Here is a 17272-nt window from a genome sequence, read left to right on the forward strand (position 1 = left end):
ACTTTCTGAATCACAAATGACAACTACAATCGTAGTACAGTATTAACAAAATCTTAAACTCAGTATTTCTTTTGTACCTATAATGTGTATGTGCAGTTTGAATGATTCTGTTTCCCCTAAATTTACTCCGTTAATAAAATTTTTTTACACTTTAAATGTGCTAAAGGCAAATATATGACTTATTTCATACTAGGAAAAAAATCATCTTCACAACCATAAAATATCGAGAGAAAAAACTTGCTTAGTCTCTTCATGAAATTTGTACTCAAGAAGTGACTATTGTTGCAGCATGGTATGGTGCTTTGTACATAATTGTTAACTGGGACACCCCCCCTAATGTCATCTTTGCTGTTCTACCAGCAAACCCTAATGTATACCACGTGATGCTACGTAACTTTGCCTCCAAATTATCTCTGACTAACCACCTGGACAGGACAAGGGACATAGCTGAAGCTAAGGTTCGAGGGCTAGCTAAGGAGGGCAGAAGGATCTCAGGAGAGGTGTAGGGAGAGGAAGGAGAAGGAGCAGGTCGCCATTGGTCCCTGTGAAAAAGAAGCATGCGGGTGAGTGGCGCTTGCTATGAGGATGGGCATGATGGAGAGCAGCAGCCAAAATGAAGCGTGTAAATATTTATGGAAATTCTGGATGGGATCTGTGGCTGGGAAATAACAAGGTAGCTTTGGGGGTTAAGATTTGCCCAGCCCCAGTGGTGGCACATGCATTTAATCTCAGCACTCAGGGAGGCAGAGGCACATGGACTGATGTGAGTTCAGGACCAGCCTGGTCTACAGAGTTTAGGACAGCCAAGGCTACACAGAGAAACCCTGTCTCGAAAAACAAACAAACAAACAAACAAACAAACAAAAATCTAACAGATGTCTAGTCTTTTACCTCTGTAACAGTGGGCTGAAAAATAACTGTGGTAATAATTATATGCACTAATAGTAAGTATTAATAACATTTTCTACAACAGAATATCTTAAGGATTCTCTTTATTCATCAATATGAATTTTTTAGACCAAATATTAATAAATGTACATTCAGATTGACAGAAAACTCCACATGCATTTAGGAAATGTTAAGGAAATGCAAGCACTCCTCTGCTCTTTTTGAATCAATGAATTTGTCAAAATTTTACACTGCCTGTATTTTGGATTTTTCTGGCCCAAGTCCCATATGATCTCCATTCCCTCAAAAACCTTTAAAGGCAAATCACTACAGTATAAACCTACTTGTGATGGCTGAGTCCTTAAATTTCAGTTATGCCACTAGTGTCATTAGTTGACATAATTCTAGTTTGACATTTTATGCCTAATGTTCTTAGGTCTAACAGTGCCCTGGCTCATCAATGGTACAAAACAGGTTCATTTCGGAGAAGATACTGCCATCACAATGAAGGACAAGCAACTGAACTTACCCTGTCCCCGGTGGCAATGAAAGCTGTTCAAGTGAATCACCTCCTCTTTGTTGTTTCCCTCTGCCATTTTCAATTTCAGACATACACATATGTGACTGTTAGTACCCAAACATGGCGCTTATCTGTTCTACAGGGTCTGAAAAAGAAAAGAAGACAGCGTTAACATCAGCAGTAGAAGCCGGGTGCTGTTAGTGCACACCTTTAATCCCAGCACTCAGGAGGCAGAGGTAGGCTGATCTCTGTGAATTTGAGGCCAGCCTGGTCTACAGAGTGAGTTCCAGGACACCTAAAGCTATACAGAGAGAAACCCTGTCTCAAAAAAACCAAAATAAAACTGGCTGATGAACTGAAGCATATGCTAGGCAAGCAATTGCTTTACCCTCACAAGCCTAACATTTCATCGGAATAAAGATTTACAAATGTGAAAACTCATAAATGACATATATATGTCTTTTTGGCTTTAAATTTTTTTTTTTTTTTTGAGTCAAGTTCTCACGTGTAGCCCTGGCTAGTCTTGAACTCATAGGTTTTTGTTTTTTCTTTTTGAGATAAGGCCTCTCTTGGTAGCCCAGGTAGACGTTGAACTCATAACAGTCCTTAAACCTCATTCCCAAAACACTGGAATTACAGGTCTGAGCAGCTAGAGAAACTAGTTTACAGTGATAGAAAATCAAAAGCTGCTCTGTGAAAGGACAAAGAGCATGAAGCAACTTTTTTTTTTGGGGGGGGTGCAACAGAGCTTGAAGAGGTAGTTTATTACATGCATCTGTTGAGATGGATCGAATGCCTGATCATGTCATTGTACATAGATTATATTCACATGAAAAAAATTAAAAAAATAAAAACTAACAAAAAAAGGAAAGATTTTGCTGTATTATCTTACACTGCTTTTTAAATTTTATTCTTTTATTTTCTGAAGGTATAAATGGAATTTTTCATTAAAAAAATGTTAAGGAGAAGTCAGTCATAAAGACAAACATTCTACCACTGAAGTGCCAGAGAATTCAGAAGGAGAACAGAATGATGGAAAGCAGTGGTTCTCAACCTCCTTCGGGGGTAGGAGTAGAGGCCAAACTACCCTTTGACAGGGATTGCCTAGAACTACTGGAAAACAGTTATTTGCATTATGATTCGTAACAGTAGCAAAATTACACTTAGGAAGGAGCAACAGAAAGAGTTTGGTGTCACCTCAGCATGAGAACTGCATGTAAAAATTATTTTAAAAGATAATAGGATTTTTTTCCCTGAATTGTCACAAACTGATAAATTTACTTTGTTATTTGTTGGTCAATTCTGCGGAGATGGATGTCACTTTAACTAAGGTAACTGCAAGGACACACACAGGCAGAAGCTCACCCTGCTGGCTGAGTAAACCCAGGGAGTATTCCCTGTCAGGCACTTGTGTGCATTTTACAACCTTAGGGACTAGGACTTCTTCCTGTGGCATGCGTGAGCAGGTCAGGAGGCGCAGCAGCCTGTCAGACTGCAGGGCGTGCCACAGCGAAGGCTGGTGGGGCTCTGCGCTGGGGCAGGGCGAGCTCACAGATGAGTGTGGAAGGGCAAAGCCAGAGCTGGGATGGGGGCACACAGTGGTTTCCTTCCAAGATTCCTACGTGCAATGCCTTTGTTCAGCTTTACTCAGTCCTCACCGAGGAGAAACAGCTGGCTCAGAGAAATGGCATAAGGATGTCCAGAATAAACGACCTGCCTTCACAGTAAAGTAAAAGAATAGCAAGAGTGATTGGGAGGGAAGGAAGGAGAGACAGACAAAATACTATATTCTCCTCAAATTTCCCATCATTCCTGGATGGAAGGATGCACCAATATAAAAGATGCTGATAACATGCCTGTATCACCAAGAGCCACCTGAGTTAATTAATTCCAGCTTCTCACATATTTATCTTGCTCGTGGCTAACGAGGCCAAAGGACAGTTCCAGAAGACAGTCTTCTGAACTTTAAATGTCTGCACTCTCTGGCTGTGGGCTCTGAATTCTCAGGTTTTGTTTTATTTTAATGTGTTCATGATTCAGTAGGCATCTTCAATGGCTCTTTTAATAATTTTCTGAATTCTCTCAGGTTTTTCTTTATCCAAGTGAACCTGGACGCTGACAGTGCTTGCAGTGCCTCCGGATGCCCTTCACTAGGAGCTGACAGCAACAACACAGCAGTATCAGGAGAGCTGCAGTGTCTCTGGACCAATTCTACCTCTGCTCAGCAGGGCCATTCACAATTCCCAGTCCCATCTCTGGTTAAGATGCCAAACCTAGATTCCAGTTTATGTTTTTTTGAACAGGGTCTCACTGTGAACCCCTAGATAAAGGTTTGAATTTCACTATGTAGATGAGGCTTTCCTCAAACTCACAGAAATCTGCCTGTCTCTGCCTCCTGAGTGCTAGGACTAAAGTCATGTGCCACCATAACTGGCTAGGACTATTTTACTATTTATTTCTTGACTGAAAGTACAACTATTTAGCATGAGTAAACATTTAAAAATGCCTAAATGTGTCATAACGACACAGATTAAAACCATAGAAACTGCAGGGTGGTGGTGGCACTCACCTTTAATCCCAGTACTCAGGAGGCAGAGGCAGGTAGATCTCTGTTGAGTTACGGCAAGCCAGCATGGCCAGACCCTCCCTACCTGAGTTCAAGTGGCCAGCCAAAGCTACAGAGAAACCCTGTCTCAACCTCCCCATCCACTCCCTCCCAAAACAATAAAAACTACAGAGATAAAACATGAGCTCTTTATAGGGAATACTTTTTTCTGATAATGGAAAACTAATTTTGAAGGGCTATAAAAAAAATCTGAAACTAGAATCAATCAGTTAAAATAGTTGAGTAAGAACTAAATTAAATTACTTTTAGATATACAAAAAGTTTGCCACCCAGAGATACTCAAAGAGCTACTTTAAAAAAAAAAAAAAAAAAAAAAAAAAAGCCAGGGTGGTAGTGCACATCTTTAATCCCAGCACTCAGGGAGGCAGAGACAGGTGGGTCTACAAAGTGAGTCCAGGACAGCCAACACTACTCCGAGAAACCTGTCTCAAAAACCAAACCAAACCAAACCAAACCAAACAAACAAACAAAAAAAAACCCTTCATTAAAAGAAACAGGAATCTAGAATAATTGTTTGCCTGCTCCCACATTCCTATATTGACTGCAATCAGTCGCTGTGATAGGAGCTGCAGGCAGAGCCTTCTGGAGGTAATTAGATACAGCAGGCCATGGGGTGAATACCAATTATGGTTTAGCAGTGGAACCAGACAGCTTAAGTTTTCTTCACTCTACCATGACTAGGGAAAGACAACAGCTGTCTGTGACCCCAGAGGAAAGACCTCATGAGAGCTAACAGACTGGCAATCCTATTTTGAGACTTCTAGCCTCCAAGACCGTAACAAAGTCAAATTCTGCCCCAAATGCCAGTCAGTGCAACACATGAAGAGTTAAGAATCAATCTATAGCAAAGTAAAGGAATAAAGAAAGTCTAAATTTTGAGTAGCCAATGGCCACGCCAACTTTTCTAAAGCTGCAGTCAGAATCTTAGACAATTATAAAGGTGGTGTGCTGAGGGAGTGGTATTCGACATATAGCTTAATTATCATCTTTGATCTTACTTGAGAAGGTAACAACACAATGTCTAACTAAAGTGAGGGTGTTGTGTGAGGTATTTTCTAACCACTTTGCCTGTAGTAACTAGTCAACAATGCTCACAATCAATGCAGAGATTGGCATTTTACTAATCTTACAGAGTTTTTCCTTCTGGCCATAACCCAGCATGTACAGACCAAGTTTTAAATCTTCTTATATAAAACCACTGTTAAGACTAAATAAATAAAACAATCTTTTGAGGGCAATGAAGAAAAACCACAAAACGAGGTTTTCTCTAATCTTTGAAATTTTCTTACCAAAGGTAATTTTGGACAATTACTAACTGCAAGGTTGTGAGCGGGAAATATGCAGAATGAACCTGGAGCACCTTGTCATTCAGAAATCAAAACAGCTATCAAAGGCTTTTGTCAAGACTGGGTCCTTTCAGAACTAGATAAGTCTGGAGAAGTTCTCATTGACTTAAAATAGAACTTTTACCTTCAATAAAGATGAGTATTGACTTGGCACAGAATTCTTCAGTGTGTATAAATTGAGTTTGTAATTTCGTGTTTGGTGTGTGCTCACATGTATGTGGAGGTCAGAGGTGAACCTTAGGTGTCATTCCTCACACACTGTGCATCTTTGGATTTTGTGACAGGTTCTCTCACTGAGAACTGGGACTCACCTATTCAGCTAGGCTGGTTAGCCACAAGTCCCAGGGAACAGCCTGACTCCAATACCCCCAGCTCTACAATTACAGTGATTGCTGCTATGGTTTTTTGCAGGAGTGTAGGGAATCAAACTTAAGCCCTCATGCTTTAACAGCAATACATATATTATCTAGCAAATGAAAGCCAGCATTTGGGAAGCCAAGGCAGGAGATTCAAGGTTGTCCTCAACCACACAGTGAACCTGAGGCCAGTCTGGACTCCTTAGACTTTGTTTTTAAAAACAAACACAAACAAACAAAAACAGTGGTCACCTTTAATCCTAGAACTCAGAAGGCAGAGGCAGGTAGATCTCTGAGTTTGAGGCCAGCCTGTCTACACAGTGAGTTCCAGGGCAGCTACACAGTAAGACCCTGTCTCAGAAAACAAACAAACCCACAAAGAAATAAACATACAAAATAAATCAATAAATTGATAAATAGGGGCAAATAATTTGACATTCCCTTACTTTTCCTACATAAACCATACCACTGGGTGAACAAATAGAAAAGTGGCTACGTTATAAAAGCATTCTAACTAAAACAAATACAATCTCAATAAAGGAGATGATCATTTTTCAGCCTTCAGTGAACTGCTAACTCCAGACAGTACTACTGGCTAACGAGAGAAAAAACTGTAGTGACAAGATTCAGTCCCTAAGTCTGTTTCTAAGGAAAGAGTGTTCCCTCACCAAACCAACAGAATCCAAGTCTGGCCAAGCCACATTCTAGAACAGAAGGCAGAGAAACTTTTCATTACTCAGTATTTAACAAGAACAAGACATGTAGGGAAATAAAGTATAAAAAGGCTCTACATGGGGAAATGATAATTTTTTAAGGCTAATAAATATTTACCAAGAATGGAAAATTACAAGTCTAGGGGTTCAAGTTCAACAGCAGATAAGGAAAGGGATATGGGAGGAGAAACTCAAGATTTTTTTTTTAAGATACACATTTTTAAATGGGTAAGATTAAACAAGAAATATCTAAAAATACAGTCTTGAGTGATAAGACCTATATACTCCTGAAAATGATTAAAAGAGACTAACAGTTGTAGGAGGAAGGAACCAGTTATAATCCAGATTCTAATTTCAAAAAGTGCAGTTTCATCTCCTCAACACCAGAGTATTTGCTCTTGGGGTGTCTCTGGCACGTCATTTTCTTCTCATTTCCTCTATTCATGCTACTTTTCCACTTTTCTGTTCACATGCTCCTAGAATCATACGGCCAGATCCCAGACCACTAAATGGAACATTCCTGTTTTCCAGAATACTGTCCACAAATATGCCTGTAATTTTGCAGCACTGATCCCAGAGTAAATAGGCCTTCCGTTTAATTAGTTATGGAAAGGACTCAATAAGAACCCAGGCTGACCTTGATATTGCAATCCTTCCTTCTCAGTGCCATCCCAACCCGAAGGCTGGGATTACTTTAGTGCCAACATCTGTCCAAACGAAAACTTTCAAATTTAATGACCTAATCTCTTATTTTCCAGTGAGAAGTGAGTAAAAGCAGGGAGAAACTGTCAGGCTTTTTCCCCCGTTTCTTAATGCAACAATTACTGCTTTTCATTCTAGCATGAATTGCTTAGTTTAATCATTCATTGCATATCCATACTGAGTACGTTTCTGTCAAGACAATAAAGGTTAATGTCATTGCTTTTATGCTTACATATTTTCTGACTTTTCTATGCTAAATTGATATACTAACAATTAAAAAAGTCCAGCACACTTATTTACACACGTACCCATACACTGCTTTCAATCAGATAACTGGTAGCAATTAGTTCTCCTTCCACTCTATGATTCTCAGAGACTGAACTCAGGTCATGAATCTTGCCAGCAGGTACCTTCACCAGTGGAGCCATCTTGCTGGCCCACAATATTAGTTTAAAAAAAAACATTAAAAGAACCCAGAAAATATTGAGTTTGGGTTCGATACATAAAGGTTTTATGATGCACGAGTAATATATATAAAGAAAATCCCACACAGACGTTGTTTTAAAGAACACAAGAGTGTGCAGTGGTGGCGCACCCTTAATCCCAGCGCTTGGGAACAGAGGCAAGTGGGTATCTGTGAGTTTGAGGCCAGCTTGGTCTAAATAGCAAGTTTGAGGCCAGCCAGAACTACACAGAAAAACCTTGTTTCAAAAGACAAACAAACAAACAGGGGCTGGAGAGTGGCTCAAGGTTAAGAACACTGGCTGCTCTTCCAAAGGTCCTGAGTTCAATTGCCAGTAGCACATGATGGCTCACAACCATCTATAATGAGATCTGGCGCCCTCTTCTGGTGTACAGGCAGAACACTGTATATATAATAAAAACAAACAAACAAAAAACCAAAAATGAACTTGGAGCAAGGAGGGCTGGAGGGACAGCTCAGTGCTTTAGGGAACTAAGAAAGGTTCAATTTCCAGCACTCATATGGTGACCAAGAACCACCTAAAACCATAGTTATAGGGGATCCTTTGCCCTCTTTTGGCTTCTGTAGGCATTGCACACACAATGCATGGACATATGCTAGCAAAACATCCACATTAAAAAAACAAAACAAAACTGGTGGGGGGCAGAGATGGCTCAGAAGTTAAAGAGCACTGGCTGCTCTTCCAAAGGTCCTGAGTTCAATTCCCAGCAACCACATGGTGGCTCATAACCATCTATAGTGAGTTCTGGTGCCCTCTTCTGGCTTGCAGGTGTACATGCAGGCAGAACATTATACATAATAAATAAATCTTTAAAAAAAGCAATGAGAGAAAGCATGTATATTAATCAAGTATATTACATGTGTTATTCACACAGTATTTTTTAATTTTTATTAATTGCACTTTATTCACTTTGTATCCCCCTGTAGCTCCCTCCCTCCTCCCCTCCCCCTTCTCCACACGTGCCCCTCCCCACGTCCACTGATAGGGGAGGTCTTCCTTTCCTTCCTTCTGATCCTAGTCTATTAGGAGTAGCTGCACTGTCTTCCCTTGAGTCTGGTGCCTTAGACCACTCCACCATCCCGACACCCCTCACACAATAATTAAACCATTTGAGGTTGGGGGAGGGGAGTACAGGTTATTCAAGTTTTTGCCATGTAAGCACGATCCCCAGTCGACACAGAAAGCCATGTATGGCCCAAACTTGTAATTCCAGTGCTGGGAGGTAGATGTATGGGGCTCACTAACTAGACAGTGTAGCCTCTTTGACAAATTCCCGCCCAATCAGAGAACAAGTTGGACAGCCCCTGAAGAGGACTTGATTCTGGCCTCCATATGCATACAACACATATGTAAATAAACACATGTGCACACATATACACAGAAGTTAGGACAGGTAGACAGGAACAGGTTAGCAAGGCAACCACTTGAATGCTGTGCCAGAGTCTAGCTTAGCCTTTATGAGCACAGAAGCTTTGATCTACAGCTCTGGGAGCCTAAATCTACACACTGAGAAGCCTGCATGGTCAGCTGGAGTCACACGGAAAACCCAGGCCTTCCAGCAGTCTCTAAGCTCTGACAAGGCAAGTGAGTGAAGAGACTATCCTAGAAGCAAATCCTTCCCACCACGGCCCTCTGGGCTGACAAGAGGAGGCAGGTGAAGCCTCTTCAATTTCCAGATTCATACAACTGTAAATAGGCTAGGTGTGGCGGTGCTTCCTTTTAATGCTAGCACTCTGGATGTTGAGACAGGAGGATCACACACAGCAACTTCAGCCTAATCTACATATCAGCTCCAGACTCAAAACACATACATACAACACTCCTGTCAACAGATTAAACTATTGTTAAACTAGTATGTTTTGGGGTAGTTTGTGCTGTTGATAGAAAGCTGAACTGGAGTTCAAATTATATTTTCTGGCCAATGGGAAACAGAGCAATGATAGCTACACATTAGGAAATCAACTTTACTGGAATGGGTAAAGCAGGGCAAGCAAGAGCCATCAAGACTAAGCCATAGATAACTGTATGTAAGAGCAGAGGGGAATCTGAGCATGGAGATGCACACTTTTAGTCCCACCGCTCAGGGAAGCAGAGGCAGGCAGACTGCTGTGAGTTCGAAGCCAGTCTGGTATACAAAGCAAATCCAGGACAGCCAAAACCACACAGAGAAATCCTGTCTCAAAAAGCCTAAAAACAAGAAACAAACAAACAAACAAAAAAAAAAAACCAACCCCAAACAAAAACAAAACAACAATGACAACAAAAAAAGAGGGGCATAGGATATTGAGTACAGAACCGGATTTAGTGGGATTGTGAATATTGCCTACCAGGGCAAAAGAAAGTTGACCTGGATGGTACGATCAGGCTGCTGCAGAGTGCTGAAGCTCTTAAAAACAAACAAGATGGGGCTGGAGAGATGGGTTGGCAGTTAAGAGCACTGGTTGCTCTTCCAGAGGACCTGGGTTCAATTCCCAGCACCCACACTGTGGCTCATAACTGGGACATGACATATATGCAGGCAAAACACCAATGTAAATAAAATACAACTAAATAAATAATTTAAAAAACAAACAATGAGCTCCAAATAAGAAAACGAAGGTGTTAATTTTAATATACAAAATTAAGGTACAATAACATATATTTACCAATGAAAGAATGTAGATAATTATGAGTTTAAGCAGTTCAAACAAGATCTAAAAATCCTATTATCAGTGTTTTTCTACACTAGGATTCAAACCAAAAATTAAACTCACAATCAGGTTGATTAGCCAAACATTTAAAAAAATTATTTATTTTTTATTTTATGCATACAAATGTTGGTCTGCAATATGTTGTGTACCTGGTGCCTAAAGGGACCCAAAAGAGGCATTTAAAACTGGAGTTCTAGGTTTTCATGAGGTCCCACATGGGCCCCCACATGCTGGCACCCGCGATGGTGCAAACTCTCTGCAAGAGCAGCAATTGCTCTTTAACAGCTGAGGCCTTCTTTCCAGCCCCAAGTTAGCTAAAGATTTTAACATACAGCCTGGGGGTGTGGCTCACAGAATGCTGCCCAGCATCCAGGAAGCCCAAGCCCTGAGTTCAACCATGAGTACCACCTAAACCTGGTGGTAGTGCAGACCTTTGATTCCAGCACTCAGAAGAGGCAGGATGAGCAAGTAGTACAGGTCATCCTGAGTTACAGAGTGAGTTTGTGGCTAGCTTGGCACTACAAGAAACTATCTTTTAGAAAGAATTAACATAAAATGTTAAGATTTTTCTCAACTGTTAGAAACTAGATTCTGAAATGGGGGCAGGTAGGTACACAGACAAACTTTCAGTTTCTTTTAGGTGGTGGAGCACAGTGCTAAGAACTGAACCTAGGGCCTGGCAAGTTCTAAGTACCACACTCCTGAGCTACAGCCCTAACTCCCCAAGCTCTTACAAATCAACTGTCTAGGAGGACCTTATGACCCTTCACTTCCCACTTTCAGCTTAAGTACTGCCTTCTAGGCTCCACACTTTGACCTCTTCATACTCTGAGAGGGTTGTGTTTGTTTTCCAGACAAGGTCTCACTAAGTAGGATTAAAGGCACGCACCACCACGCCTGGCCTTCTTTGAATTACAAATGTCACCATGACAGAACCTAAGTCCTTATCACAGAATACAAAACACACTTCATCAGGTTTTTGCTGACCCAAGTACTGTCACCGGATAGTTCTTCCCCATTCTCTAGCAGAAGGAGTTGGTTCCTTGAGCATATTCTCAAGTTGAGTTCTCTTTGTGAAAGCACCTCTTTGGTCAAATTACCTCTGTTAATCCCTCAAATCTCCATTTCCTCAGAGAAAACCCTTTCCTGACTATCCTTTGAGTGTCCCTGCCCCATGTTCATTCACAAAACAACTCTCAATTCCTCAAATACCAGAGGATAACTTCAACTGTTTAGGAAACTATACTTAATGTTAACCTCTTCTTCTGGACCTTAAGTCCCAAATGCACAAGACCAAGCCTTACTCAGTGCTTCCAAAGCTAGAAACCAAGAATAACTGGCAGGCACCAAGAAGCTGATCAAAAAGCACCCTGAGAATTACCAAGGCACAGCAGAGTAACTAGAGGCAAGAACTGCACACACTCACGTGTGCACACAAGCTATTAGAGAACCTACATTACTGACAGGACTAAGAAGTTATTTCTTGGCCACTGAGAATGGTGGCACACGCCTGTAAACCCAACACTCAGGGAGGCAGAGGCAGGTGCCCTGCTTTAAGTTTGAGGCCAGCCTGGTCTACAAAGCTGTCCAGGACAGCCAAGGCTACACAGAGAAACTGTGTCGAAAACCAAAACACACACGTGCGCGCATGCACAGGAACAGTTAGATCTACCACTTAGCATCAAGTTTTGTACAGATAAGGCTGGTGACCCAACAGCCTGAGTTGCGCATCTGGAACCCATGTGGTATCAGAAAACTCATTTCCAAAAGTTGTCCTCTGACCATTAAGTATACTTAAGTGCCCAAATACATACTAAATAAATGTTTTAAAATGTATTTATGTAAATTGCTGTTTTGCCTGCATGGATGTCTGTGTAAGGGTATTGGTTCCCCTAGAGCTGGACACTTACACAGTTTTGAGCTGCCATGTAGGTGCTGGGACTCAAACCCAGGTCCTCTGGAACAGTCAGTGTTCTTAACTGTTGAGCCATCTCTCCAGACCCCTTAATAAACGGTTTTTAAAAATTATTGTGCTGGGCATGGTAGTGCACACCTTTGATCCCAGCACTTGGGAGGCAGAGACAGGTGGTTATCTGTGAGTTTGAAGCCAGCCTGGTCTACGAAGTGAGTCCAGGACAGCCAAGGCTACACAGAGAAAACCTGTCTCAAAAAACTAGATACATATCAATATGAGAATCCGTATCTGGAAAGATCTAGAAAATGGCAAGGCCTAGATTACAGTAAACATAGGAAGTATTACCTCACAATGTAGCTTGTAAACAGTCCCTTACCAGATTTCATAGACTTTCAATCTCCTGAGCCACAACTTTATTAATTTCTCTTCAAGAGCTTTTAATTAGCGTTTCTTCCCCTTTTAGAGAAAAATCCAAGTTCTCTAATAAAACAACAGGTTCACAGGTGTTCAAAATCCAGGCTCAGGATTCTCAGTTCCTGAAGTTCACCGCCCTTCTCCACCCACTAGGCATTTGGATATAAATACACAGGCGAGCTTGGCTATTTAATTCCAATAAGCTAACTCAACTAAGGTCATAAAAATACCATCCCTCCCTTCTTCCAAAGCAAGGGCAGGGCAAGCCCTTTCTCAGTAAGTTAAAATGCCAAGCAGAGGAACAGCTCAGTCGCACACACCTGTGATCCTGGCACTCAGGGAAGCAGAGGCAGGCAGATCTCTGTAAATTCAAGGCCAGCCTGGTCTACAAAGTGAGTCCAGGACAGCTAAGGCTACACAGAGAAACCCTGTCTCGAAAAACCAAATAAATAAATAAATAATAAAGATACCATAAGGTCACTATCTACGAGGGGGGTGAAACTTTACCCTAACGCAGATATTTAAGGGACACACAGGTTCCTATACGTAATTCCTCACCCTTGCTCGGTAAGGAAGCCCACTAGATCCACTAATCTCACCCAAACAAACAGCCAGCAAGGTGTGTGTGTGTGTGTTTGTGTGTCAGGGGTAGGGCAGCTGTTGAACAGAAGAAAGGGGACGATTGCATTTAACCCCCACACTCAGGAGGCAGAGGCAAGCAGATGTCTGAGTTCCAGGGCTGCAAGGGCTCCAGCAAGAACCTCTCTTAAAATAATAATCAAAACAATAACAATAACGGGACGTGGTGGCCTACACCAGGGCTGAGGCACATGAATGTCCGTGAGTTCCAGGGGACAGCCTTGTCTACTTCTCAGGCTCCAGGCTAGCCTCGGCTACGCAGTGAGCCGCTAAAAAGGTAAAGAAAAAGAAACCAAAACAAACCTCAGCGGAGAAATGGCCACCAAGACACTCAACACAATAGAGGAGACGGTCCCCAGTCATTGCACCCTCTCGGCAGGCGAGGAGTCTGGGATCCCCGATGAGCCCCCCATGGGGCCGCCTCGTCCACTCGAGCCTGAGTCTCGCCCCGCGGGCCACGCGCCTCGGGAGCGCTCTCTCTCTCCCACCGCCGCCCCACGACTGCACCAACTGGGTGTCCCCCTGCTCCGGGGCGCCGGCGGGGATGACAGGCGTCCGCTTCGGGCTCCCCGGGGGCCCAGACGAGCCCCGGCGGGAGTTCGAAGTCCACAGTCCGCCGCCGCCTCCGCTCCCCCAGGCCGCGGCGGGGAGCGCGGCCACCGAGGCGCGCCTCCCGCCAGCGTCTCTCAGGCTCGCCGCCTCGTCCCCCCGCGCAGCACGGCGGCCCGAGAAACTTCCTCAAGTGGCGGGAGGGGGCCCGCCGGTCAGCGGTCCGGGGCGCCGCTCCCTTCCCGACACCGCCCGCGCGATCCCCGCCTCGGAACCCCGGGGCGCGCGAGCGCGTCCCCTCGGCCCCCGCCCCCACCCCGGCGGCGCCCCGGCGGGAGGCCACTCTCCACCCTCGACCCGCGGCCGCGGGAGCCCGCGCGCGCGCCCCCGTCACGTACTCGTCACGCCACGGGTCCAGCTCCGGGAGCGCGAGTCGGCGCCGGGAGTTCTGTCTCCAGTCCCCTGAGGCAGCCGTTTGATACGCTTCCCCGCCGTTACTGCGGCAGCCGCCGCCGCCGAGGCTGCCACTGCGTTCCTTCCGGCCTCGCCACGGCGTTCAGCTCGCGCCTGCGCGCAGCGCCCCCTCCCGACTAGTGACAGGAAGAACCATAGAGGCTTGAGGAGGGTCGGGGAGGAGGGGCCTGGAGAGCGAGACCATAGAGATGGTTGCCTAGCCGGTCTTCATATAGGCTCCCCAGCTACAGAGCCTTGACTCCCCCTTGCGGCGGGAGGACAACAGAACAGCTGAACCCCAGGGGCACTGTCTCCTAACCAGACTGGAGAGCAGTTGACCTTGGAATCAACTGATTTACCACTTATCTGTGCCACTCATGAGGTGGTATTGTGTACCAGGTGAGACAGGTGACCCAACTCTCCCCCAAGGGTATTTGGCGACAAATAAAGCACTCTTCTATTCAAACTCTTTTAAATCAAGGCTGGCGAACAGGCTCAGTGCTTAAGAGCACTGGCCCAGATTTAATTCCTGAAGCCCACACTGCAGCTCACAAGGATCTGTCATTTCAGTTCCAGAAGATCTGACCACTAATTCCGGCCTCTGAAGTCTCTGGGCATGCAAGTGGTGCCCAGACATACACATAAAAGAATAATAATAATAAAGATATTTAAATTGTTCATACCTTTAATCTAGCACTCGGGAGGCAGAGGCAGGTGAATTTCTGAGTTTGAGGCCAGCCTGATCTACAGAGTGAGTTTCAGACAGGCAAGGCTACACAGAGAAACCCTTTTCAATAAAATATATTTCATTAAAAACCTTAAGTCAAGCTGGACATGGTGGCACACACCTGTAATCCCAGCATTCATGGAGGCAGAGGCAGGTGAATCACTGTGAGTTCGAGGCCAGACTGGTCTACAAAGTGAGTCCATAACAATAAAGACTACACAGAGAAATCCTGTCTTGAAAAACAAACAAAAACCTCAAGTCTCTGTGTGTGTGTGTGTGTGTGTGTGTCTATGTGATGTACAAGGGCAGATGCTGTCACAAGAAGCCATCATATCCCCTGGAGCTAGTTCTGGGTCATGAGTTATGCATGCTAGAAATGGAATTCTGGTCCTCTTATAGAGCAGTAAGCACTCAGCTTCTGAGCAATCTCTCTAGTTCTGTTTTGGGTTCTATTTGTGTGTCTGTGTGTGTGTGTGTGTGTAGATGGGTCTGCACATGTGTGAGAACATGTGGGTGGTTATGTGTGTGAGGTGAATGGGTGCTCTATGGTGTGTGTGTGTTTCTGAGATTGAACCCAGGGCCTCATGCATGTAGGTATAGGTTCTTGTGTATTATATGAATTATTCTCCTGTCAATAAAAAGCTTATGGCCTGTTAGCTGAGGTAGGAAATAAGGATGTAGGAGTTCCAGCAGAGAGATAGGATTCTGGGAAAAAGACAGTAGCTCGGGAATTCACTCTGGGACGTGTAGGAAGACAGATGCATGAAACCTGAGTAAAGGTAACCAGCCACGTGGCAGAACAGAATAGAATAAACGGGATATTAGTTATGAGCAAGTCAGGAAACATGCATAGCTATACTGGCTTAGGCTTTGTAAATACATTTAAGGATAAGAGTAGCTATTTCTGACAACAACGGCATAGGTGAAAAACACAGGTTACAGAAAATCCCCATCAACATACACACTAGGCAAGCTGTCAATCACTGAATTACATTTCCAGTCCTCCTCTTTACTTTTTTTAAAATTTAAGACAAGATCTCACTAGAGTATTTAGACTGGCCTTGAACTCACTACATAGCTTAGCCTGTCCTTGAACTTGTGATCTTGCTGGTAAGTCCAAAGGCTGGGATGTACAGTGGATCAGGAGAGAGACTCCTTACTGAATCATGAAATAGTAGAAGGCATTGCATTAGCCAAAAGAGTATGTGTGCTAGCCTGGCTGTCTCTCCCTGTTTATCAAGGCATTGGTGCCACTGTGAGAGTGCCACTGTCTTGACCTTCTAACCTCAAAAGCCTTTCCACATACCAATAACACAGAACTGACGAGTACGTTTCAGTACGTGTATTTTTAAGGGGCCTTGTCAGGCCACACCAGGAGGGCTGCCAATGGCGGTGCAAGGGGGAGGGTAACAGGGCCTGTGAGAATCTCCCAAGTGCTGGGATTTCCAGGCTTATAGCTATATAGCGCCGTAAGTGGGAGAGAGATCTGGAAGAACACAATCAGTAAAACAAAGTGGTGGAGCTAGTGATGGTGGCGGCACACAGGTTGTGTGACAAGACTTTTCCTGGAAGGACACAGCACTACTCCCTCCAGACGGGGAACCCATGACAGACCAAAGTATGGCTACTACCAGAGGCCAGCTTGGTGCACTAATGGGTTTTACTGGGGTTACTTGCACGAATATGGGTGAGGCGTTGCTCACAGGAGCCAGCACGACTCAAAGACAGCTGCATCGCCAAAGGCCAGAGCACAAAGCTCAGGGCCCGGAGCAGTGCACAGCCCACAGGCAAGCTTGGCAGGCTGGGGCATGTCCTTTCCAGGTCCCTCCGTGGGTTTAAACATCTTCCAAGGAGCTCGGCTGGTCTCTGCTTCTCCCAGGAAGTCGGTCTGGTCTCAGGAGTCTTCACTGCAGCTTTGCTCATCCGAGAATCTTCTTTGCAGACTGAAGCTCGGTCTCTGCTCTTGTGAGAGGTCTCTCAGATTTTATGGCAGAGAGGGACCTAATGGATCAGGTCTTTCTTTCTTTCTTTCTTTCTTTCTTTCTTTCTTTCTTTCCTTCTTCTTCTTCTTCTTTTAAAGATTTATTTATTTATTACATACAGTGTTCTGCCTGCATGTGTGCCTGCACACCAGAAGAGGGCACAAGGGCACCAGATCTCCTTATAGATGCTTGGAAGCCACCATGTGTTTGCTGGGATTTGAACTCAAGACCTCTGACTTAAGAGGCAATGCTCTTAACTTCTGAGCC

General features: G+C 44.0%; 1 protein-coding gene across 4 annotated transcripts in view; it reads right to left on the reverse strand.

The window, feature by feature from the left end:
* Rnf216 (ring finger protein 216) overlaps window positions 1–14416 on the reverse strand; it is a 119887-nt gene extending 105471 nt beyond the window's left edge. The window contains exons 1-2 of one of the 4 annotated variants that reach the window (XM_060368066.1): window positions 14242–14416; window positions 1418–1553 (exon numbers count right to left, since the gene is read on the reverse strand). In XM_060368066.1, the coding sequence (XP_060224049.1) occupies window positions 1418–1484 (67 nt within the window). In that variant the 5' untranslated portion in view covers window positions 1485–1553; window positions 14242–14416. Of the gene's footprint in view, window positions 1–1417; window positions 1554–13597; window positions 14098–14241 lie in introns of those variants that run through there. The other 3 variants (XM_021652961.2, XM_021652963.2, XM_021652962.2) reach the window with 3 other exon arrangements.
* Between the last annotated feature and the right edge of the window lie 2856 nt (window positions 14417–17272).

Source organism: Meriones unguiculatus, chromosome 15, assembly GCF_030254825.1.
Source record: "Meriones unguiculatus strain TT.TT164.6M chromosome 15, Bangor_MerUng_6.1, whole genome shotgun sequence".
In the NCBI taxonomy this organism is placed as follows: domain Eukaryota; kingdom Metazoa; phylum Chordata; class Mammalia; order Rodentia; family Muridae; genus Meriones; species Meriones unguiculatus.